Source organism: Glycine soja, chromosome 10 (genome assembly GCF_004193775.1).
Source record: "Glycine soja cultivar W05 chromosome 10, ASM419377v2, whole genome shotgun sequence".
Classification (NCBI taxonomy): domain Eukaryota; kingdom Viridiplantae; phylum Streptophyta; class Magnoliopsida; order Fabales; family Fabaceae; genus Glycine; species Glycine soja.
The window spans coordinates 47012946-47038413 of record NC_041011.1 but is presented as its reverse complement, the minus strand read 5'-3'; the positions used below and the strand labels follow the sequence as shown (position 1 = coordinate 47038413).

Below are 25468 nucleotides of genomic sequence, written 5' to 3'. Positions count from 1 at the left end.
GTCGAGACTCTCATACTAAAAGGGGAACGTGGAGTCTTATACTGCAGATTTAAGGGTTTTGATGTGGGTTTGATTTTCATTTTTTTTCCTTATTAAGATTTGAGATTCTGTTTTGGGAATTTACTTATTTAAATATGGATTTGGTTTTTATTTTTTTCTTATTTAGATCTAGTTATTTTTTTGTCATCTTATTCAGATATGGGTTTTGATTTTTGTTTTTTTGTTTGTTTTTCTTAACATCTCCTTCGGTTTAAAAATACTACAAATCATATTTTAAAATTTGATGATCAAACTAATTAAGAATTCATAATTTCTTGTTTGACACACACTAATAACATGTAAGAGACACGAACGAAAAATAACATTTTTTTTAAATTCATTACAGATAGGCTCATTACGTGATGTACATAATTGCAAGACTCCAAAACTACTACTGACAACACCAGAATACGTTCAAAATAACTTGCAAGTTTAAAACCATGCGTGACAATCTAAAAAATTCGGATCACCAGAAGATCATCCATCACTTGTCAATGTGAAAGCCAGAACAACAATGGTGAGGGCAAAGACAATGGTGGCACTTCGAAACAACCGTGCATATTTAATTCCAATCTGATTCTTGCTCTCTTCACTGCTTAACTCAAACTCTTTGAGAAGCTCCCTCACTTCATCAATGTCCGAGTCTTTTGAAGCTTGGATTAGTCTGCTTTGAATCTTCTCAAACTTATTCAGCCTCCTATTACTAGATGTAGCTTCACGTGACCAGATAAAACCTGTCATCTTCCATAAGAGAATCCCCACATAGATGGCCACAATGCAGTCTACAGTGTAATGATGGCGTTCTCGTATTTCTCTTTGGGCACTGTGCATCACAAGAAGCCATACAAGAGCAGAACTGAATCCTCCATATGCTTCCTGCAATCATTATTAAGCTCCTACTCTAAAATCAAATGCAAACAATCACAAGATGATAACACAATGTAGTCTTGGATTTAATTCAAATCTTACCGTCCAAGCCATGGCTGTGAGTACGGCTACAAGCATGTGGCCACTGTATAGGAGGTCATTGCAGCCACCTCCAGCTTTCTTTAACAGACTGTACCATGAAGGTCCTTCGGAGACAGTGGGTCGCATAAAATCAATTAGAAAGCTCATCGAACCCCAATTTGGCTGGTAGTCACCAACTGGTTTTCCAATGTCAACTAAGAAAGAAGCGTACGTTAATTTGTAGGACCTTCTCATACAAGCAAAATGTCCCTATAAGATGGACAGGTTCATATAGACATAGAGGAAGGTATTGATGATAAACATTACCCAGCTGTGATGAAAAACCTTAAAAATTGTCAGAAAGTGAGTTATGAGTCTAACCCAATCCTACAAAATCAGCTAGTAAAGTAAGGATTACTCCCCACTTATATAATTTATCTCGACATACTATCTTTAGTCGATGTGGGACTTCAACATGTCTCATTTTGCCCACGGTTATCCATCATGTGAGACTTTCAACGCACCCCTTTATCTAGGGGTGACCACAATTTAGGTGACTTTTCCAACAAATATCATATTTATGGATGCTACATGAAATAAGAAAATCTAAATTCCAACAATCACAAAGAATGGCAAGTTCAGATTTTTTAATAAAAATGGCACCTAAGAAACACCAAGTGGCTGCAAATAATTCCTGGGTTCAAAACCTAATATTTTGCAGTTTCAATTCAAAGGTAATATTTCTAGCCAACGAAGTCTATGCCAAATAAATGAAGAGGATCTTTAACCAGCATCACAAGGCTTATAAATTTGTTAAAATTATGGGCAATAACATAAACACTCCCGGATTAAATCGTTATATAGTACGAGAACATAACTTTGTAAGTTAATAAAAGCAGTTACTAGAACCCAGCAAAATTATATTCTGCATACCATAAGCTGTATCGACCTTTATCACCCGGCTGATAGCATCATGATCTGTAGCATAGGGAACATAATATTTCTGAGCCCAACGATGAGGATATCCCGGAACTCTGAACCGAGAACCAGCACACCAAGGGCGAGCTGATGGCAGAATTGTAGATGCAAAAGTTATGGCACGAAGAAGGCGACCAACTGCCATGGTAAACATGTACCTAGCACCTAATCCGAGGCCTGGAGCTTTCACAGAATCAAATAGCACAGAGAAAGCCAGCATCATAAACAGCATCAAGTAATGGTGCAGTCCAATGATTCGAGCTCTTAATATCTCAACAATTGGAGAAGGAAGTTTCTCATTTAACGCCAAGAGCAACCATTGCCCCGTATCTGGAAGAGGAGGTGTATTCCTGTCAGAAAAAAAAAGTAAATGAGTTATCATTTTTTTATATGTAAAATAAACCAAGACACACTCTGGCTGATCTTTTATTGTGATTTATGTTAACAGAGAACTACTCAAAACCTAATAGCCAGTTTTTAATAGTGATTTTCAAATTGAAATGACCAATGCCACTGAACTTGTGTTAACTGGTTTATACTTACTATTTGCTACCATATGATATATGAAGAGTGCTGGTAACACACTCTCTGCCACACTCCTTCTAACACTTTCTATATTATTGTTGAAATTTTATTGAAAACTATAAAATCACCAGTGAGATTCATTCTACACAAATTTGTAATTTCCAACAAGTTTCAGCTAAGTGTGCTACTAGCATTTCTCTAGAAGCATGTGAAGCCTTTGAATCTAAAACTTAACTAACTATAGATCCGCATTCAGATTAAAACCTACATTTCAAACGAGATCCAATTCACTTCCCGAAACCCCATCAAGATCAATACAGAATCACGAGATAAAAAGGAACAAGAAAACCGAGTTGGAGTGGAAGACAGTTACAGGTGCCAGTCGAGGCCGAGCACAGCGGTGACGGAGCGGACGGAGATCATTTCGTAGAGGAGGGCGGCGAGCATAAAGAACATGGAGGCGATGAACGGAATCGCCGACCGGAACTCCGCGGACCAGTGCCGGTAGGAGGGGACGCGGACCACGGCAGCGAGGGCGAGGAGGGACCACAGTGCCGGTTGCAGACGCGAGTGCCACACCGGAGAAAGGTGGCGGAGGTAGTCGACGGCGATGTAGGACATGGCGGCGACGCCCAGGCCGGCGTTTGCCGGCGGCGCCGGCATCCGTATTGACTACTGCGAGTGAGGGAATCGGAGAGTGACTAACTGTCCAAGTGAAGGTAGAATTCAGTTGCGGGCTTGCTCTTGCAGCGGACCTTTGGGGGAAGTCTTTTTGACCATTGGGAAGTTGCTGTTTAAAAATATTAAATATAATTTTTTTTAGATTTTTGAAAAACCTATATAGTAATATTATTATTTAGTTTATGAATTCAATATTTTTCTTATCATGCTTTTAAAACATTCCTTAATAAGTTGAGTTTATTTTCATTTTTTAAATCGACTGGTTACCAAATTAATATTTAATTCAGAATTTGATAGTTAAATTAAAATGTACATTTATAATGAGGATTTATAATAATTCCTGCACCACATTCGTACTAAACCTTATGATATGAATGTTTTTTTGTCCTAATATGATATAAACTTTAATTTATCTGTCTGCTCTAAGCATGACAATATATCGGGTTTGTTTGTTATAGATTTTTCATAAAAAAATATATTTTAAAGTCAACTTTTAAAATGATTAAAAAATAATATTAAATTAAAATCTGAAGTTATTTTGAATAGTTTCTTATAAAAAAATATTATTTTTTAAAAAGTAATTTTTATGATTGTAAACAAATAACATTAACTTATATTTTTTTATCTCTAGAATATAATTACTAGATTATTTTACATCCAAATCACTTTTTTTTTTAATTTGTAATAAGCCACTCCATTATTACATAGTATTATTTATAATCCTTTACATGATCAAACCTTGTAAAATTAATCGACCAGAGTTGGCCTAGCAAAAGATGTTAATCCTCTAAAAAAAATTGATTAATTTTCTTTTCTTTTTTCGAAAATCTTTATAAAGAAACAAGAAAGATAAAAACAAGTTTTTTTTGGTTAATAAACATTTTACGATGCATTTTAGATTATTTGGGCAGGCATGTTTGAGAAAGCCTTGTAGAATTATTACTTATTAGTAAGGAAGGTTGACCAGAGAAAAGATAATCCAATAAATAGTGACAGAAAATTAAAGAGAACTATACATTAGACTATTTAGAGATAGACTTCAATAATGATGGTAATGATAATCTAAATTTATTTTAGACAGTTCTCTAATTATAAATTATCATTAATTTAATTTTTAAAGTTATTATCATTAATGAAATTTATCATATGATTAAATGATAATATACAATTATTTTATACTTTTACTATATAACTTATTTTCTTAGAGATAAATGATTTATCTTTATACTTGATACTATTTTAATATGTACGCGGTATGAGATAAATTTTTTATATAATTAAAATCCATACTAAATAAATATTTTAAATATATAATATATTAAAATTTAAATTTCTAATACATAAATATATTAAAATATATATATTATAATGATCAAGAATAACTTAAAAACTATTAAAACTTAGTTTAGACTTTAGAGATAAAATAAAAATAAAAGGATAACTTAAAAGAAATATACAACTAAAAAAATATAAATAAAAAGAGTAATTTGAGTTTAGATGATTAAAAGATATTTTTTTCAATGAAAAAAGATTTTTTTTTTACTAATTTTAAGAATAAGATTTAAAATATATATCCAAAGAAGAGAATAGAGAATGTTGAAAGTGTCTAATTGAAAGTAGGAGGTGTAAGAGTCTCCCTGTCCAAATTGTACAAACACAATCATTTATTCCCTATCACTATGCTTGGAAACTAATTTAAGTATCAAAGGATCCTTGTAGTTTTGCCACATACAATAATAGTAATTCTACTCGATTAACTAGTCAAATAGTACTAAAAATTCAAGTAATGCTGTCAAGTGTCAATGGGGGAAAAAAGGTTCAGTGGCATGCTTAGAATTTTCCGAATGAGATTGTAATAGTTGTTACTATGATTGATGGTATAGTAAATTACCCTACCATAGTGGCATAGTGCACTTTATTTTTTTGTCATTACCCTAAGATTAGGATCAGTGATATGAACTACACATCTATACAACAGAAAATATCTCCCACCTTTTAAAAGATCAAAATAAACTAATAGGAGAAAAAAAAGGCAATCTACACAAAATTCTAGCATGAAATTATTATCAACTATCAAATTTGGAAACATACTGAAGCAAACTATTTGGAGCAGCCGCTACATGAATGATGTTACCCAGCTCTTTATATCTCTTAATCTATCACTAATGACAGAACCTATACCTTGTTGTGGGGGGAGGGGGAGGGTTCAAATATACACAATACATGAATATTAACTGTTAGTCAAGTCCTCACCCTAGAGACTTGACAATGAATGAAATGCCAAAGCAAAACACTATGCAACCTACAACATGTATTCTACAATGAATCAATGAAAATGAAAAAGAAATTAATGCAGAAAACCTACACACCACCACAAGGTGCACAACAGAACCTTCCAAGTTGGAGAAAAAACCACTGCAAAGGATTCAAGTGGTCCTCCTCCACTGGAATAGGAGTTGGCAGTGGCAGCTCATCAGGCAGATGTCGATGGAATGCATCAACCGCAGCGGCAACACCATCTTCATTCTCAATCAACTTAGCAATTTCCATTGCTAGAGATTTCACCTGAATATTTATAATCCACTAACTATCAATACTATTGACTAAACCATGACCCGTGACTTTGTTTGCATAGAACAATTGCACAACTATTACACATTATGTTTATAGAGTATGCAGGAGAAAACAAAAGAATGGGATGAATAGAATTTAGTTTCACCTCTGGCTGGAGCATGAATCTTATGGCATTTGATAAATTCTCAACATTGAGCTGAGATATTGGGATTGGGGCTGGTCCCAATTCTTTCTCATATATTCTATCTCCCCAAAAGAACTGATCTCCAAAGAATGGAACTATGGTTGTTGGACACTACAAGTTATGGTTTCATATTAAAAAAAAATAAAAAATTAAAAAGCAATAAACTGATTTATTTTTTTATAAGCACCAGAATTATGTCATTAAAACTCTAAAGACATTCAAACGAATCCTTGGATTATGTAAAAGAAAAATATCTTAGAAGATATTATTGAACATTAATTACCCCAGCTTTTAATCCGGTAGCCGTGGTTCCAGCTCCACCATGATGCACCTGCAATTTTGTGCCAAAAATATCTTCCAGTTATTTCATCCCCAGATCTGAGTGGATATTCCAAACCAACCCCTTTGCCCCCCTTTCTGTTAGTTTTCTCTTGGAAGAACTTTTCAGTTCTCACAGCTAAAATTTGAATTGTGAAATTGAGAATCAAAATAAAAAAGGCTCAAACTAGCAATGACAAAAACACTCTGACAAACTCCAAAGCATTTTCTTTCTTGGCCAAATAAACCCACAAGAAAACATAAATTAAAACTCACCACAGCAGAACATTGAGGAAACAGCCAATCATGAGGGCATTCCTCCAGAAGGAAAACATTGTCAGAAAGTTCTGCCACTGCATAATGGAAAACAAAATGAAAATAAAACTAATGCTAATTACGTAAAATGCACAGAAAAAAATGATGATATTAAGAAAAAATTTGCAGGCATGTCTTAGATAAACTAGCTGACATAACATATATAAACATATTCAAGTGGGTAGACGTTAAAGCATATGAAAATAAACTGAAATAGTCAGTGTCTAGGCTACTTGCCCATTGGCAGGGTAATATAGCCTTTAAGTGTTCATTTCTGCTCATCCTCCTTATAAATTATTAAATCAAAGAAATTTTAGGAAGAACATTCATATGGAGATTTTTACAGTTCATTCATCCTTTAGCTCCTGCAAAGCCAAATAATGTATGCCAACCAGGACATGAGTGAAAACACATAACTCCTTTTTTCCATTAAACAAACCCATAAATTCTATTTTGGAATCTTGGTCTTCAATTTTTCCTTGATTTTTCTTTGGAATAAAATCGATCAATTGCTAAACAATAAAAGAATATTCTTGTTGAAAGTAAACCAGAAACAGAATAAAAGAAAATACTTTTGATAAGGATACCTTTTTAATCGGTTAATGGAGTTAGAGCATGTGACTATACAATTTCAGAAAAGCTAATCAGAACTACGATTAAACAAACACAACGTCAATAGCAAGGGGTTAGTTGGTTGGTGGGGAGGGGATGGACAATTTGCATAAGGTCATAAGGTTAAACTTGGTAATAAACAACACATATTTCACTCATTCATTGGCACTGACATACAAACAAATAACAGAACATGAAACCAAAAATTATAACTTCCTCAACAGCAATGAGTATTTGATAAAAAGGAATCAAATAGGTTCAAAACAAAATTGGAATAAAATACTTACAGTTCCCTAGATTGCCCCAACCCCGGTCAATAATTCCCCGTTGTTCTGTATCTTTTAGTGCCTCCAATATAACATCTGTTGTTCCTTTAGGATCTTCAAGAGGCTGAAAAAGTAAAACAAGTATTTTTAGACGATTTCAAAAATAATTCTTTAAAAAATTGCTTATAGTGTCAACTCATACAATGTCAAGTTCATGAGCTTATGATTATCGCTGAAACAGTTATTGATGAAAATGTCATTGCACTGATTCTATGATAGCAATAAAGCCTCTTTATATGACATGTACAATAATAGATTACCAAATGAAGGAAATTATGTTGGCCAAAGTCACATCTGTGCATCAACTAGTCCAGAAAGGTCAGGATCATCATAAGTAGTGTCTTATTTTCTATACACACCAAATGAATTAATCTCAAAACTAATCCACCAAATATTCAACAAGAAAAATGGGGAACAGTGTTGTTAAATAGTGGCCATGGCGGCGCTATGGCAGATTTTTTGCCAACCACCATAGGCAATTTGTGAAGGGAAACCCACCATAAGGCGCAATGGTGTGTTTATATGGCAGAATTTTGATTGGGGAACCCGCCATTAGTAACGCTGATGGGGAATTAGGATTTATGATTGGGGATTTAATGATTATCTACAATAGTAACAATACTAAGGCTTGTAGTGGTAGTACAATCCATAAATCCAAATAGTGAAGTTGAATTCACAAAAAAAGCTGATTATCAAAGACAATTCATAAAAAATGACTTGTAATTCACATGCAATTACCATACCATGCTCCCAAACCCAAAATATAAAGGAGGTGGTCCTTTTTGAATCCATTGGACAAAATCTTCCTGGGGTTGATACTTTGATGCAAGGCTCAAGAAACAATAACCAACAACATCAACTAAAGGGCCCCAGTCTGCAAATTTGTAAAATGTCATTAGTGCTAGTAACAAATTTGGGACTCCAAGCAAAACATGCTACTAATTACTCTCAAGGATCATTTCTTCTAAAAGCTTAAGATGTTAAGTGGAGGCCCATCCATGATTTTATATATCTAACATTTACAAATAGTAATATTATCAACACAGAAAAGTTAACTGTACTTTATAGTTTATACATTATGCATGTGAACTGTGAAGTCTCCTCAAAGCTTAAACAACTTAGATAAAATTTTATTGGAATCTGATTCGGACCAAAGCAATTACAAAAGTCTTCCTTTACAAAGTCATATATAATATAATATAATAAAATCCATTCAATTATTAAATTTCAACAGATAACTTTATAATATACATTCACAATCCAAGTCAATAGTTATTGTGCATTCAGTTCTACACAGTAACAGCTTTGAACTTATCTGCTACTTCAATGACTTAAAATGATTACTCGTTTAAAAAAAGTATCACAAGGACATCAGATAATGTAACTAATAATTTAATCCTTATCCATACCACTTGGTTTGGGAACAACATGAGGACTCCACATGTAGCTAGTCGGTAAATGAGATATTGATCCACGGTACATACTGAAGTATGCAATAGGAGCAAGCTTCAGTGTTGTTTTCCTGAAGTTATTGATAATTCTTCGCATTCCCCACCATATTAGTAAATCCACGATTATATAGGACAGCTGGAGACGGCAAGGAAATATTGAAACAGGTATGTTGGTAAGTTAGTTCAGCAAATATTTATAAAATTATCAAAATCAGATTAAAAAAATAGTGTCAGCAAAGGACATACCCAATAACCGGCACTTTGAGGAACACGTGCCAAAGGGTGGGGGAACTCATATGTTGGCCTGCATATTGAAAAAATATATTTAATTGACCTCAAATATTTAAAGAAAGCACTGACAAGGGATGATAAAAGAATGTTGCATTTATCTGAATATTTGAAAATACAGTTGTTACTGGTTTTAATTAAAACATTTCTGTACTGTATGAACAATGAAAATCAATTCAAGAATTAGAAAATTATTTATATCTTAATAAAACTTTATCTTGCTAACATATAAAAAGTGACAACTTTTATAACAATTTAAACTCACGTCCATGGCATTGTGAAGAAGATATGGAGGGGCACCCCAAGGGCCTCAGCAACATGTACATGTCCTGCAAGCCAGGATCCAAAGATATAATTCTATCTATTTTATTCTAAAAATAAACATATGCAAGTCCAGGCAAATTTGCAAATAATGATGTGATAAACAAACAAAAATATTCCGCTAAAATGAAAAGATTTTTTTATTGAAAAAATTACTGAATTCAACAACATTCTTATGAATTTGGTAAACAGATTCGAGAAAAAGAAAATCCATTATTCTTCAGGCTTTAAAACTTACTTCAATATCAGTAGTTACTCTTGTAGTCCCACTGTTCCTTACCCCGTACATGGTTAGCACTTTTTGTTTATATCTTTGAGTGCGGTATACATGTAATGAGTATTTGAAAAAAAAAAACCCTAAAATAGCTTAATTTTTCTTTATTTCTACTTAAACAATTTATGCTCCTGATCAAAGGAGATAAGTCCAACCCTAAATTGTGTTTATGAACATTGAAAATTAATTGAATGAACATGTGCAAAATGCCAATGCACTTCAACCCGTCAATACCAAGTAGCCAAGTATGACTCAAACATCAGGGTCACCATTTGAATGGTCTAGTAATATGGCATTACTATATGAAGACCATTTATATTGTTTTAACTGTCATCCAGGTATTAGAAGTATGTTCTACAGGTACAGATCCTAGTCTCAAGGTTAATGCCAAATGTCATACTTGCAAATCATGTGTTATATGAATATCATATTTCAATAAAAAAAAAAACTACGGATAATTAAACCTTAAAACATAAATCAATCGTAAGAAAGATATTTAATAAAGAAATACATGATACACTAATATCTTAAGTCCTAACCACTCACCATAAGCAGGAGGATTGGCAATAATAGCTTGAGCTTTGAAAGGAACACCAGTTTCCATATCAGGTGCTGTGCATGCTGGAAGAAGGGAATCAATGATGGCCTTCAGCTGCTTTCGTTGGACAGATATTTCAGCTGGTCCAGAAGGGATTAAACCTTTATTCCTTGCCATGTCTATAATTTAAATATCTCTTTTAGTATATCATTATATGTGTATATAATGAATAAGAGCAGCAGCAGAATAAGATTCAAACAAAAATACATCATTGTTTTAGCATGTTTCAAAACAAAAATAGGGGAGACTGAGCCATGAGGATAAAAGAGCCAAAGCTTGAAAGATCACAGTCATGGCCTAAGTTAACTTAATCTACAGTGGAGGAATCAGAGAATGTTTTGTAAATTTAGCAATTGGAGAATGATGAGAATATTTTTGACAATTTTTCATTACCTTACAGCTTGCTATTTCATATGACTATGAGTATAATAATTACTATCTATCAATTAACTGTATAAAAATAGAGAACATAAGGCTTCAATAATTTTGATCAGACTTATGACTTTTTGGGATTGAAGTTTTGTTAAGGGAATATTTATGTTAGGTCTGAATTTTTATTCAGCTCTATCAACTCTCATCTCTTTACCCTACAATTAATTGGTTATTTAAGATGCCCCAATTGTATTTGAAATCCTTGTTCCATGAACTGATATTTTCTTTTCTTGGTAATTATTATAGCTAGCATGCATGATACATCCTTATCCATTTCAGATCTGTTTTAGGTTCATATACAGTTATAGAAAGGCCAGATATGTTAAAGTATCTATTTTACATTGTTGAATCTATTATTAACACTTGGAAATTTAGACAATTTACGATATATTAACAACTTCAGGTATAAAAGAAGGACCTTCTACACCAATACTTGAAAAATATTTTATAAAATATTTAAATTGTAAAAAGTTGGTCTTTTCCGAAGTTGTTCTGATGTACAGAGTAACTGCACTAGAGCACCATGTAATATCAGTAAATTCCAGCATTTTTCTAATCTAAATACCATTTTTAATAGGTGAACCAATATAAAGGAACCTCTTACATCCTGCTATAGTCAAGTTAAGCACAAAATACCAGAAGACTGAAAAATAAATTATTGGATATTAATGAAAGTATAAAAAAGGAACCTCTTACATCCTGCCAATACACGAGGATCGCCACCCAGAGGATAGAAATCTACACCAGCTGACTTCACAAATGTTTTGAAATTATCATGAGTTGCCAGCCTAACATGATGACCATACTCCTGCAAGTAAATATTTAGTTCATCTATGGAAGCAACAAAATTGACTGCGGGGACATACAATACATCAACAGTAGTTAAAAATCAAGATTTGCACCCTTTCAAATAGATCAGCGGTGCAAATCACGTGACAGCAATCAGATAATTAGGAAAACCTAGGGATTTTAAAATTAAAGGCAACTAAAACTACAGGAGACCAGAATAATTCCTTCCCAAAAATTAAAAGTTCTATTAAGAACTTCAATGACAAGTTGTTATCACCAATGCCAATATGACAAATTATCATGATAATAATACATTACAAACAGTATTTTTTTTTTCTGAACAAAGCAACTGAAAGGAAATCTATATATGATGTGATTTCCAAGAAAAATAATCCCAAATTCTCATTTAGGCCTCGTATTAAAGTAAATCACAAATATCAAGATATTAGGGACTCCTACACCATAAGATATGCAAGAAAGCAATACAAAGATAACAATGATTTAATGCAATTCTCATGTGCTGATGTGCATCAAAATGAATTGAATGAAAATATCCAAACATGCCTGAAGTCTCCTTGCAATGGCCAGAAAAGGTTGTACGTCGCCTCTAGTTCCAACCACAAGTATGACAATTTGTAACCGTGGAACAGATTTTTTTGATTCTGAACTAAGACTTCCACTCACTGTTGACTCGACAAAAGATTGGAGCTCTAACAATTCTGGAGCAACATATGCACTCATTTCTATATCAACTTCAACAGTGCCATCATTTTGTATCTTCACTAGGTTAGTAATCAGTTGCTGAGTGGCAAAACAATAAAGTGTTATGAACATGCAAATAATTTGGAAGCTCTGATGCATAAATCACAAATACAGATAACAATTTCAAGAATAAAGCTACAAATCACATATTTCAAATAACCCAACCACATGTCAAGAACCTGAGATATGTCCAACACCCAAAAGAACAAATAACACTGTTCCAATTCACATATTTCAAACAAGATTGAACAGAACAGTCAAAGAAATATTAATATCAACTTTTTGGTGAAACTTACCCCAACTAGAATAAAAATAAACAAACACAACTTTGGAACTTAAGATCTTCCACATACAGTAATAATTGCAATACCTTCGCCCTCTCAGACAGCCTGTCCAATATTGTGTCCTGCCTAGGGAATTCCCTCTTTCCTGTCATTGATCTAGAAAGAAAAATCTCATCACCAACTATAAGTGGGTTCCTCTCAGTTCCAACAGGGGATGTGATGCAATGTTCCAAACCTTCACGAACAGAATTGGACAGACAAGACATATAAAATTAATCTTCCAAAAGAAGCAAGTTAGAAACAGTAGTCCATGAGGGCAGGACCAATAGCATTTGACCAAGATAGGAGGTGAGCACACAATTATTTTAAAAGGAAATAAAGCTATTAAGGTTGAAACTAATTTCAATGGAACACAGTATTTTAGATTTAAACTTGTGAAACTGTTAGGAGCTATGGATAGAAAACAAAGAACAGAAAAGACAGATTTTTATTTCCTGATCAAAAATGAATAGAGCAAGGAGAAAGATCTCTCCTCCAAGAGGAGTCTCTCTTTCCCAAAGGGTTTCGGGTTTCCCCTTTCTACAACAAAGCTAATGCTCAGTTTTCAATCGATACAAAAGAGAATGTCACCACTCCTTTCTACCCCTTTCTTTCCACCCTCTCTTACTAACTACCTATTTGCTTAACTAACTGTTGGTGCTTGGGAATCTCTAACAGAAACTAAAAATACAATGGAAACTACATATTTCATAAATATGAAAGTGCCAATCTGGATAAGACCTTACACAGAAGGCAACTAACTTAGACTCAATAAATGCATAAAGGCTTTCGAAGAAGAGGCTCAGTGAATAATCTTGTAGAGCTAGGACATGTTTGTTATCTACATATGAATCTCCCCTTCTTCCCTCCTCAGACAAGGCAACTAAATTCGCAAGATTTTTTAGAATTATACAGTGCTCTGGAGCTAGCTTTCCTTCAAGCTAAATCAATAAAGCATTCATCAGATAACAACAGAACCTAAAGCAATGCCTATTTGACAGTCATAGTCATAATCAACTACTTAACAGAAGAAACTATAAAACTAACTAGCACAAACCTCTTCTTGATGAAGAAGCAACTTGCGGCAACGACTGGTTCCCATCCTCATCCTCCTCAGAAGAAGCTCCATAAAACTTCTCACCCCGAGACTCTATATCCATTTGCTTGAGATCTTTATTCTGCCGACTATCAAATTCAAAACCCCTATCTAACACTTGTTCAGATAAATATTCAATCTCATTACTACCCATCATTAAAAAAAACCTGTCTTTCTCAGTCCATTACTCGTTGCAAACGATACAAAACCGAAGCAGCCCCAATCATGAGAGAAGCAGCTCAGAAGGAGCAGAAGGAAACGGTTGCAATAAAGCAGAGGAAGCCATGACAAATAGGTGGTAAGTGTGGGCCTTGTTGAAGGAGCAAAGCAAGAATTGAAAAGTTGATAGGTTTTTTTGTAACAAAAAAAGAGTTGGCACAGAGACCCACCAATCATGAAAGCACTGTAAGAACGTTTGGTAAACCTAAAGTTCAAACCATTTTTCCAATCCAGTTCATGGGTGTAGTTCACGTTGCTCACGAGAAGCTGTAAGTCGGTAGAAGGTGCCCAGAACACCAGCTATGTGCTGAAGCTGCAATGTAACCATGGTAATGGAAATACTACCACATAGGGTCAAAATTATTTATTTTTAAATTTTTTTTTTTATCGTAAATGGAAAGTTTATAAGAATTTTCTCCATGATTAATTTTTTCAGGACCCATCTCTACTGCAACTACATTCTTTCTTTCACTGGCAAAGCTCAAATTTAAGTTTTAATTTTTTTTTTTATTTTCTTATGTATTCTGAGATTTTGATTTGTTATTTTTATAAATATGGTAAGAATTATTTCATACAACAACTAAGACATTACGAATTTAATCTAAGTCTTTATCCATATTATTTAAATCTTCTACTACTAAGTTGACTACAATAATTCAATAAGAATTGTTTAATAAGACAATCATGGTCGGTTTAACGATATGAGGTCCTTAAAGCAAATTTAAAGAAATAAATTTACACTCTAAAAAAAAGTTATATGTTTGAATCTTTTTAAACATATGTGATATTTTTGTTACATATGTGACATTTTTTTATTTTATTAACACCAATAATAAATATATTTTTGTTAGTAGACCTATAACTTAGATTTTAGTTGTTTTATTCTTGTATTAATTCTGAAGATAAATATGTGTTAAAAATATTATTTAGTTGTAAAAAATTATTGATAAAAATGATTCAATTTGAATTTCTTAATCAAAATTTGATTTTGCCTTGAACATCAAATCACAAAAAGGGATATCCCTCTATCTCAGAATAAAACAACCAATTGGAAAAAGATTACTTCAACAACAAATAAAAAAAACCTCAATACCTCTTATGCTTAAAGGATCTAAATTACACTGATAGTATTTATATTTACTTATTTGCACACAAAAAATATTGTCTTCTTTTAATCATTAAAAAAATACCGAACATAAAATGTGTTTATAATTATTTAATTCATTAAAAAAATTAAACATTTGATTAAGAGTATTTTTTGAGTTTATAGCACACCATATAAAAGATAGAAAACATATTTAAAATTTTATTCTTAAAAAATAATTAATAAAGAGTTTAATATGACTGTATAAAAGAGTTTTATACCATTATTTAATTAAAAAAGTATCATTTAAATTATTTTAAGATAATTATTTTAAAATTAAATAGATTATAATTGACTATATACAATTTTATATTTTTATTATATAATTTTTTCTCTTTAATTAATAAAATACTTTTAATACTTTAGTATAACTTTTATAGAATATATATATGTATATAATTAAGTAACAATGTAAAAAAAAGTTTTACATTATCTGTGTGTATATAGTATTTGCATTTAAGAGAAATATTAATAATATATTCTCCAACACATCACTAAAATTTAGTAAAACCTATAAAAATATAAAATAAAACACAAAACGTAGTAAAACATTTTATAATTTTCACTCAATTTCAACTAATAAAAAAATATATTTAAAAGAATTCATTCCTATAATTTATCTTAGACTTAATATGTGAATCTCACGCTTTGCCATTGCCCGTAATCACAATTCACAAAACAGGCAAATGTTTACGTACTCACCAGAAAATTATTGTTTTAGCCTCATTTCATTTATGATCTCTGTCCATTCCAATAGTGCCACCGCTTCATCCGGTACAGAAATTAATGAGTTCCAAATGGTAGTAGCTTTGGACACGACTTTTTTCATTGTCTGAAAAGACATAGCAAAAGTGGGTTAACAACCCAATACAATCTTCTATCAAAAAACATAAAACCTCATACATTCAACAAGATGACATTTTTACCATTTTTATTGTTATATGCAAAGGACGGAAACATCCAGACAATGAGTTTGATTTCATCATCAAAGATAATAAAAGTCATCATAATTTAGTTTTTAAATATAAAATAATGTTAAAATTAGAATTTTTCCACGTAAATTATAAAATACATTAATACTAATTTGTAATGATTAAAAAATTAAATCAATATTGCTGTATTATATATTTAAGTTAACTTCACTTTGGATTTCTAAATGACTACCAAGATAGAACATGGCCTACGTACAGCGAGAGGCAACTTTGTTGGCTGAAATTGCAACGTACGTCCAATGTCTAAGGCAGTCAATGGAAATATAATACTGCTCACTAATTTTATTATAATAATATGGGAAATTTAACAAACTAATAATAATAATGAAGACGATTATTTATTACTACCTCATTCTCCATATCCAGAGATTCATGTGTTGCTATGGAAGTTCCATCTGAAGTAATCATAGCAGCTTATGATGAATGTAAACAGAAAAGTAATGTCGGCTTCTACGTTGTTTTGAAGAGCTTAATTATGCTTCTCTAAAAAAAAGAGCTTAATTATGTCCAAAAAAAATATATGAGAGAGAAGGTACCAAAAAAGAGCTTAATTATCATAATTTTTATTGTTTTTAGACTTCCGGTCCTTGAAAATTATGTGAAAGCTCAACAAATAACGTCTATTTTATTTATTTTTGGATTGAAATTTTAAATTTAAGAAAATAAACTTTTATCACTTTAACCAATTTATATTAATTAGTCATTGACTCATTATCTAGTAAAAAAAAGGTCATTGACTCATTGTACCTCAAAAAAAAAAAAATAGCTATTAATTGTACTTGTTAATTTGTAAATTGAAGTTTTATATTATGACTTGACGTTTTGGTTTGCAGGGTTTGTTCCGAATCAATTTATATTATGAGTTAAACCAATTTCTATAAGTGATTATTAGATCCAAAATTAATAAAGCAAACTATGTTAGATTATATGCACAAATAGTGTAATAAGCAATTCAATCCATACCAAGTTAAGAATATTTTCAACACAGCACAATGATTAATACATGAGCATTGCATTGAACAATTTATGGTAAAAAATATCTCTTAATAAACACCCCAAAATTGTGAGAGCCTAGACACATATTCATGCATTTGCATAATTGACACCACAATAACAATAATGGAATGAAAATATAAGACTAGAATTAGGGATGTAAGTGAAGTAATTATTAGGTAATTTTAGACTACAATTTATCTATAATCCCAATAAATTTTTATGTGATGAGTATTTAAGTTTAAAATATAAAATAAAATAATTAATAACACTTGATTGCATGTTAGGTAGAAATTGGTCAAAATTATATATAGATTAAGTGATAATTGTCTAATAATTTCTAGTGTAAGTGGAGTATGAGTCAATACAATATGACAAGAGAAAAAAAAATCATCCTGGTACTGAAATGAAGGTGTGTTATGAATTATATATATATATAACTTTATTAAATGAGAAAATAACGTAAGACAGAAGTAACTACTCCTAACTCCTAACAACTTTTAACAGTCATTACATTTAATTTATCATCTAGAAGTTCATATGTACACGTTTTTCTTCTTCCTATATCTAAAAGTATCTACATGACATCACATTTATCTTAACGACATCACATCGATCTTTTAATTTCCTTAACTACCAAGGTCCTTGCCTGGTTTATTGCTACAAGGCACAAGCACGCATGTTCTTCAAGTTCTTCCACTTGTTTCCTGAACCGAACATCACTTTTCTTAAGCTCCTTCACCACCTGCAAAGAGAATTTGTCCTCTTTCCTGTCCAAACATAATTGCACCATTGCCCTGCTATGCTCAATTTCATCATGAAGCCTAGCTACAAGTCTACTCATTGTGTCAAAGTCTCTATTCAATATATAAGTTCCCTTTGCTGCTATACCAAGCTGATCATAAACTTTACTCTGAGACCCTTTTCCTGAAAATTCATAGGCTCTAAGCTTCCTCTTAAAATGCTTAAATGGAAAACTAAGAATTGCTGGTCCCATAATAACTGCTGTTAGAGTATGTGCTGCTATAACCATGGCTGTGATTGCCACTATGCCACAAGCTGCTGTGACACAAACCTCAGATGTATTCTTCAAATACTTCATAAGCTTAATTTTCCTTCCCACTTTTTTTCTCATTGACTTTAGATGGTGCAATATTGATGAGAGCTTATCAGTGATGAGCTTGAAGTCATGGTTTTTAAGGTTTGAAAAAGGGTTATTTGAGTAATTGAATGAGTTAAGCCCGAAGGTGATTAGGTCAAAAGTTTCCAAAGAGTCGCCATCCATAATGTCTAGTGCCCTTTGAATAAACTGATAATTGGAGTGGAGTTGGTTGATGCTTTTGAGAAGATGACAGCAAATCTGTGAGGCCTCTGCACTAATGTCAAAGTAACTGAGCATGAGGTTTTTGAGTTCTGGTGTCATTGAAAGGGTTGCTGAATCAAGAATGGAAGTTATAGTTTCTTGGCAAGGTTCAAGGAGGATTTCTGAAAATTTGTTATGGTTGTCATTAGAGGAAGGTTGGTTTGCAAGTAATTGAACTTTATTGAAGAAATTAACATAGGATTTTGTCCTTAATACACTATTGTACTCCTCATGGAAGTTGATGCTTTTTGGGTCATCTCTACGTTCCTTCACATCTAAAAATAAAATAAAATGTCATTCAAACATCAAAATATGATATTAATGAAAATAAAAATGCCCTATGGCAAGGGGCATGGTACACATTAAAGAAAGGACTTGTCAAAACCTATGCACATGGTTTAAGAAATTAACTCGATCAGCATACACATGGTTTTAGACTTAGAATTTGGTAGAATTGATGCAAGAACCAGAAAGCACGTGAGGAGTGTAGACGGGAACAAACTTGAAACTTGGCAAACAAGGACTGATCGGTTTAATTTACATTCTCGCATATAGGATTGTGTGAAGAAAAAGGATAACTTCAAATTTGGACAAACAACAAAGAGCAAGTTTTACCATGTAACCTTTTTCAAGCAGATGTGACTTATTAAATTCTATTTTGAATTAAAACACAGTACTACGTTGCTTGTTTGTAATTAAAGAGGGTATTGATTACAAAAAAGAGAAATATTTTGGTCTAGCAAAGGCTATCTATTTCCGTTTGGTGATAGGAAATTTTAATATAAACAATTAATTAGGATTTTTTTTCCTTATTGGATACGTTGTACTTGTAGGAAATTTTCATATGAATATTTTATAAGTTTTAACAAGTCGCGTTCAACAACAAAAAAAAAAGGAAGTTAGTCGCGTGTTGATTAAATAAGGAGGAATAAAGTAATTTTTATTTTAAATCAGAAAATTTATTTGAGAACAAGTTAGTCGCACACCCGTTTCCTCTCGCCAGTAGCTTATCATATATATATATATATATATATATATATATATATATATATATATATATATATATATATGTGTGTGTGTGTGTGTGTGTGATGAAATACGTCTCATGTTACGAATTTTCTTTTTCTTTTTCCGACACTAGCTATTACCTAAACATGATACAAGACGATTAATCTTTTCAAAATTTTGTTCAACTCACTGTTATGATGAAATAAGTCACAACTTGCAAAAAAACAAAAGATGAAATAAGTCACTGTACATTACACTGATCATGTTGGTTTAGATTTTCATAGGTTTGAAAGAAATAGAGAAGCCGAATGAAAAATTAAGGCTGAAGTCATAAGAACATACCTTGAGAACTGGTTTTCCAAGCTCTTAATTTTGCCAACATCTTGGTTTATTGATTCTAAGAAAAAACTTGATCTGCAAAAGCTAATAAAATGAACTAATATATATGGACAAGCTTGGCTATATCAATCACTAAAGTAGAAGGAGAAAGGCCTAGCTATTATACAATTTCAGTACCCCCAATCATTGTAGTCCTTATACAACAAAGAATGATTGGTTATCCATATAATGCTATTGATCAAATTTCTAGCAGCTAGGTGGTATGTTGAAGTTGATACATATTTAATTTGCTTATAAAGCCTCTCTCACTGTTGTTAATTTCAAGTTTAAGCATTCTCTCGGATATTAGAATCCCCCAATCTCGTCCACAAAGAATGATATAATTATTGCTTTTGCCAAGTTGTCTGCAAGCTTTAAGGCTGAAATATCTGGAGATATCCCTTTCCTTTGCATCACGTACGTAGGTTTTGTCATCAATTTGGTTACTTAATTTTGCAAGCTTACACCATTCTATCCTACAAGTATACCATGTAGGGCAAGATATTTCTATCTAGAAAAGGGGATCAGATTATCGGTATATATACGTACCTTTCCAAGTTCCTTATATGTGAATCAATTAGATTTTTTTGTAACATATATGATATATCTATACAAGCGTGTATTTTGTGCAAAGAGAAACATGTCTCATAAGATGAATACACCCTATTAAATACTTTTAATTATTTCAAATAATAAGTGTTAAATAACTCTTAAATTTATAATGCAATAAATAATTTTTTAATTAAATTATTCAATTTTTATTTTCTTAATCAACCATTTTTTTTACCCGGATTATCTCTTAAGGTAGCAATATTCATTTAAATGATTATCTTCTCATAACTTATTTTTTCATACACACGTAAACTTAGGATCAAATCTTTGACCACGTGCTTTAAAAGTAAAATTATCTATCAATCATGTTATCTCACATTGATCTTTATAAATGCTTTTAGTACTTTTTTTTATAATAATTCATGCTAATGAATGCCCTTAATTATGTGAAGGAAATGTTAGTTAAAATACAAAACTTATTAGCATGAGCAACATAGTGTGAGGAGAGTTAGTGACAAACTCTCTAACACACTGTTATCAGTTAAAAATGATTGAAAACTACATAATCAATATGAAGATTTATTAAATATGATGTGCTGATTATTTAAAGTTATAATTTTCAATAAATTTTATTCCATAATAAAAGATATGTTTGAAAGAGTGTGTTGGATGATAAATTATTGAAAGATCTCGGATCACTACTTGCCCAAATCCCAACTTCCAACAAATATTTATATAGCGCATTTAAAATTAATAACACTTGATTAAGTGTTATGTAAATATTAAAATATTAACAAGGACCATAATAGTTTAGGATCGACCGCCTTATAATTTATCATGTTGGAGAGCCATATTACTAACATTTCTCATATATTGCATAGGATGCATCATGCTACTATTGCAAAAGTGTATGTTTGTGTTTAAGATTTGTTCCATATTTATACCACCTTGTTTGATGACGGGAAAAGAAATAGAGTGAATGGAAATGGGAAAGAGAGAAATGGAGAAGAGAAAAGAAGAAGAAATATAAGAATTTTTTGGTTATTCACTTTGAGAAATAGAAGAAAATTTGGAGAGAGAAAAATTGAGCTTTGGAGAGAAGGATAGGAGAGGAATTAAATCAAAAATAAAAACAATATTTTATCGTATATATAAGGTTTATCATGACTCAAAAACAATTCAAGAACAAAAAAAAATTATACAACCAATTATCAGGAAGAAAAAAAAGTCAACTATCACATGTTGATAATAAATTAATTGTCCAATTATTAATCATCGTAATTGATTATCAACCAACAAAAATCCAATGACCCTTGTGCGTTTACTTGTTGAGTGTTGACATTGTGCACAACCACAGGGTTACAACATAACCAATTATCAATCACCATGGATTATCAACCAACAAAAATTGATTGGCATTCGTGCATATGCTTGGTGTTGAGTGTTGACATTGTGAGCAACGAGAGGATTACAAAATAACCAATTATCAATCAAAAAACAATAAAATTGATTAATAATCGTACATTTACTTGGTGTTGAGTATTAACATTATGTGCAACGAGAGAATTACTTATAATATAAATTTTATTTTGGAAATGCACCACTCATTGTGTAATTTTTCGCTATATCACATTCATAGTGTAATTTTTCGCTATACCACTCAATGTTGAAGAAATTTTGTATGTGGGACCTTTTTTTATTTATCTCTTCACAGTTTTATCTTAACTAGAGAACGTTAATTTTTAATATCTTTTCTATTTTTATCCTAGTATCTCATCACAGTTTGTCACGTAAATGAACTATATCTAATCATAAAAAAAAAACTCTATCAATTAAAAAACACGATAACATTTAAAACTATACAATTTAATTTACCTGTTAATTGATGTGTGGCCCATCTCCAACGATTAGCGAATCTCAGCCTCAAACTTAATCACTGAACATAAGACTTTTCCAAACCTTTCAAATATTTTGTTTATTGTCTATTATAATATACCGTTAAGTAACACATCATTGTCAACATTTGTCATTGTTAAGCACCAATCATCTTCAATCATTATTTTATTCCTTTTTAGTTAGAAATTAAAATGCCCTTTGTCTTGATTAATTGGTCTCATCCTCATCGTCGTTATTGTAGGCATGGACCCCCTAATCATGTTCTATTGTTAAGCCTTAACCGATTGAAAGAGACATGCATACAAATAAAATGAGTCACGGTGTATAAGCATAAAACTAGCTAGTTTCGCAAACCCAACAGCATGCAGAATAGGTGTTGATTGTGATTATTCCCAAAGTGGAAAAGAAACTGAAAGAATGTTAATTATATTGTTACGTTAATTAGTTATCATTCTGAAATATAATCTACTACGCAAACATCGTCAAATGTTTGCTCAAGGGAATTATGTAAAGTGAGAAGCTACTTTTCAAATGGTAATTGCTTCTTCCTTTGAACGGGAAACTTTTACACATCTAATAATGAGATTATATTATTTTTTTATTCTCTATAAGTAAGAAGTTTCAATTAAAATATTTTTAACGGCTAACAATTAGGGACGGTTTCACGAAATTCAACTATCTTTACATCACTGAATTAAATCTTTAAGAAAATTTATTTAAATTGTTTGTTGCCTAATCATGTATCATGTAGGTTAAGATTGTTAACTTTTACCATCAATATTTTAAATGTTATATTGAGAAATATTTATAATTAGTTGATAATGTTAAAAAAATTATGTGAATGTATGAAAATTAAACACCCTTTTTTTTATGCAAACACGTGTATTACTAACTGTATACATTTTGTTATTTTTGCACATGATTAATTGAATACATGTTTTTTCTCTCTCTCTTTATCTATAACGGTTGATTTTAGACGGACAAAATATGAAATTAAACCTAGTTAGGTGGCTAGGTACAATTTGTCAATTTTCTCTTTTGGGCTATTGTCAAACTTCTTCAACTTTAAGAGAAAAAGAGATGGAAGAAGACGCAAAGGAAATGTATGCAACTAAGCGTTAACGGTGCATAGGGGTTGGACCCCACGTATAAAGAAATAACTTACCAATTACCATCACCTATCAGTAAATGACATGACCAGTGAGTCATGCATAAAATTAGAAGCAACCTTTTGCAACAGGATACTCAACCGCATAAAAGAAAAATGCATTTAAGAATCTAAAGAAGAAAAAAATGCTAAATATGACAATCATTCACTGATTTTACAAAAACAAAACCTCAATTAACATTAATGAAATGCACAATATAACAAAAAAAATTAAAAAAAAAAATATATATGCATTAAAACGTAGTGATGTTTTTCAAATAACAATAAAAGTTAAAAACAAAAACCAAAATCACAATCTAAACTTATTTATAAGGTAATTATGTGACTCATTTCAAAGTAAAACATGGAAGTAGGCCCTATTTGGATGTATTATTATAAAAGATCTTATAGAAAAAAAATTTATTTAAGAAGCTTTTATCTCAAAAATTACTTTTTCATAAATTAATTTAATGTTCAGATGATAAACTTTTAACTGTTTATTTAAAATAATATAGTGTTTGGATGAAATTATAGAAGGTTTTTTGCATAATTAAAATTACCAAAAAAGATATTATATGCTTTGACATTATTAAAACTAATAATTAATTATTTTAACATTATTATATAATTATTAAATGCATTAAATAATTAAATATTATCAAAAATAATAAAAATTACTTTTTTCTTCTATTTCATTTATAAAAATATTTTAACTTCATCCTTATATTTAAAATATTGTTAAATATTTTCTAGAAATTCTGATTAAAAAATAATTTTTTTTATAAAAATAAAATAAATATATCTCATAAAAATATAATTATACAACTTTCTACGTAATTAATTTTCATATTTAAAATGTAATTAATACATTATTATTTTTAGTAACATTCTATTTTATAATTTAATTATTATCACAAAAATGGAACCATAATAGAGAGATCGAGGAATTTCAGAGACCTCATCTTCGTCTTCCTCCAAAATTTAGACTATCACAGTGCAGACACATACGAATCATATGCACAGCCCACACGAACAACAACATAAAACCGTTAAAGCCAAAATCAGAATCAGAATTCTTCAACTAAATCACAACAAAATCAAAATTGTTAAAGTCAAAATCAATGGAATTAATCAAAAGGCACAAAGAAGCGATTAATTTGTTCTGAGATCTCGTTGCAAATTTGGGATCCAAAAAACCTAAGAAGCGAAGGACGAGAACGAAGAATGAGAAGATCTAGTTTCAGATCTGCAATGCCTGACAACGCCGTCGCCGTCAATACCAACACCATCCCGCACCACCACTATCGGCATCTAGATCGAGACGGAGAAGACCAATGACAACCCGCACTCTCCCTCTATCTCCTTTCTCGTTCTCCCTCGTCGTTTGGGGCTGGTGTCGTCGGCAGTGGTTGGTGTCGTTGGTTGTTGTTTCCATAGAAGAGGTTTTGCTTTGTTATTTTGAAATTCAGAACTTTTATTTTTGGAAAAGTTAAAAAAAATTAATAATCAAACATTCTTAAAAAATAAAAAATAAAAAGATTTTTTTCTGATAGATAAGACGATAAATATCCAAAGTGATAGAAATGCATACAAGTTGGATTTGGTTCAATTGATCTAAATAAGTTATCCAATTTAATCAAAATGTTTTATTTCTGATCAGATCAAGTTTGTGTATATTTTTTAAAATAAAGATATTTTTTTCTTCTATTTTAAAAAATCTATAATTTTAATATCCTTTTCACTAACAAAATTAATAATCAACTAATATAATTTTCAATACTTGTGTGTGAGCGTCTATTAGGGAAATTAGTATAAAACTTACAGATAAAGTGTAAAATTCTTATTCCGTTCATCTAAAAAAATAAAGTGTGAAATTTAAATTATTTAATAAATCATATATGAATTTTATAGTAATATAAAAAATTATATTAAAAATTGTGCT

General features: G+C 31.2%; 3 protein-coding genes across 3 annotated transcripts; all 3 read right to left on the bottom strand.

Annotated features, from left to right (window-relative positions):
- Window positions 1–310: 310 nt before the first annotated feature.
- On the bottom strand, window positions 311–3265 carry LOC114372147. The gene is made up of 4 exons (XM_028329574.1): window positions 2864–3265; window positions 1921–2315; window positions 1009–1202; window positions 311–915 (listed from the first exon to the last, which is right to left on the bottom strand). The coding sequence occupies exons 1-4, from the start codon at window positions 3151–3153 to the stop codon at window positions 517–519; spliced, it is 1278 nt and encodes a 425-aa protein (XP_028185375.1). The 5' UTR covers window positions 3154–3265; the 3' UTR covers window positions 311–516.
- Window positions 3266–5209: 1944 nt separating this feature from the next.
- LOC114369468 (sterol 3-beta-glucosyltransferase UGT80B1-like) lies at window positions 5210–14394 on the bottom strand. Its single transcript, XM_028326700.1, has 14 exons — window positions 13796–14394; window positions 12786–12934; window positions 12218–12454; window positions 11561–11672; window positions 10381–10551; window positions 9505–9568; window positions 9198–9255; window positions 8910–9087; window positions 8244–8374; window positions 7462–7564; window positions 6524–6600; window positions 6213–6260; window positions 5891–6040; window positions 5210–5736 (listed from the first exon to the last, which is right to left on the bottom strand). The coding sequence occupies exons 1-14, from the start codon at window positions 13989–13991 to the stop codon at window positions 5533–5535; spliced, it is 1878 nt and encodes a 625-aa protein (XP_028182501.1). The 5' UTR covers window positions 13992–14394; the 3' UTR covers window positions 5210–5532.
- Window positions 14289–24837, bottom strand: LOC114371812 (UPF0496 protein At1g20180-like). The gene is made up of 4 exons (XM_028329141.1): window positions 24787–24837; window positions 24535–24607; window positions 17820–18820; window positions 14289–14366 (listed from the first exon to the last, which is right to left on the bottom strand). Exons 1-4 carry the CDS (start codon window positions 24835–24837, stop codon window positions 14289–14291), a joined length of 1203 nt encoding a protein of 400 aa, XP_028184942.1.
- Window positions 24838–25468: the final 631 nt, after the last annotated feature.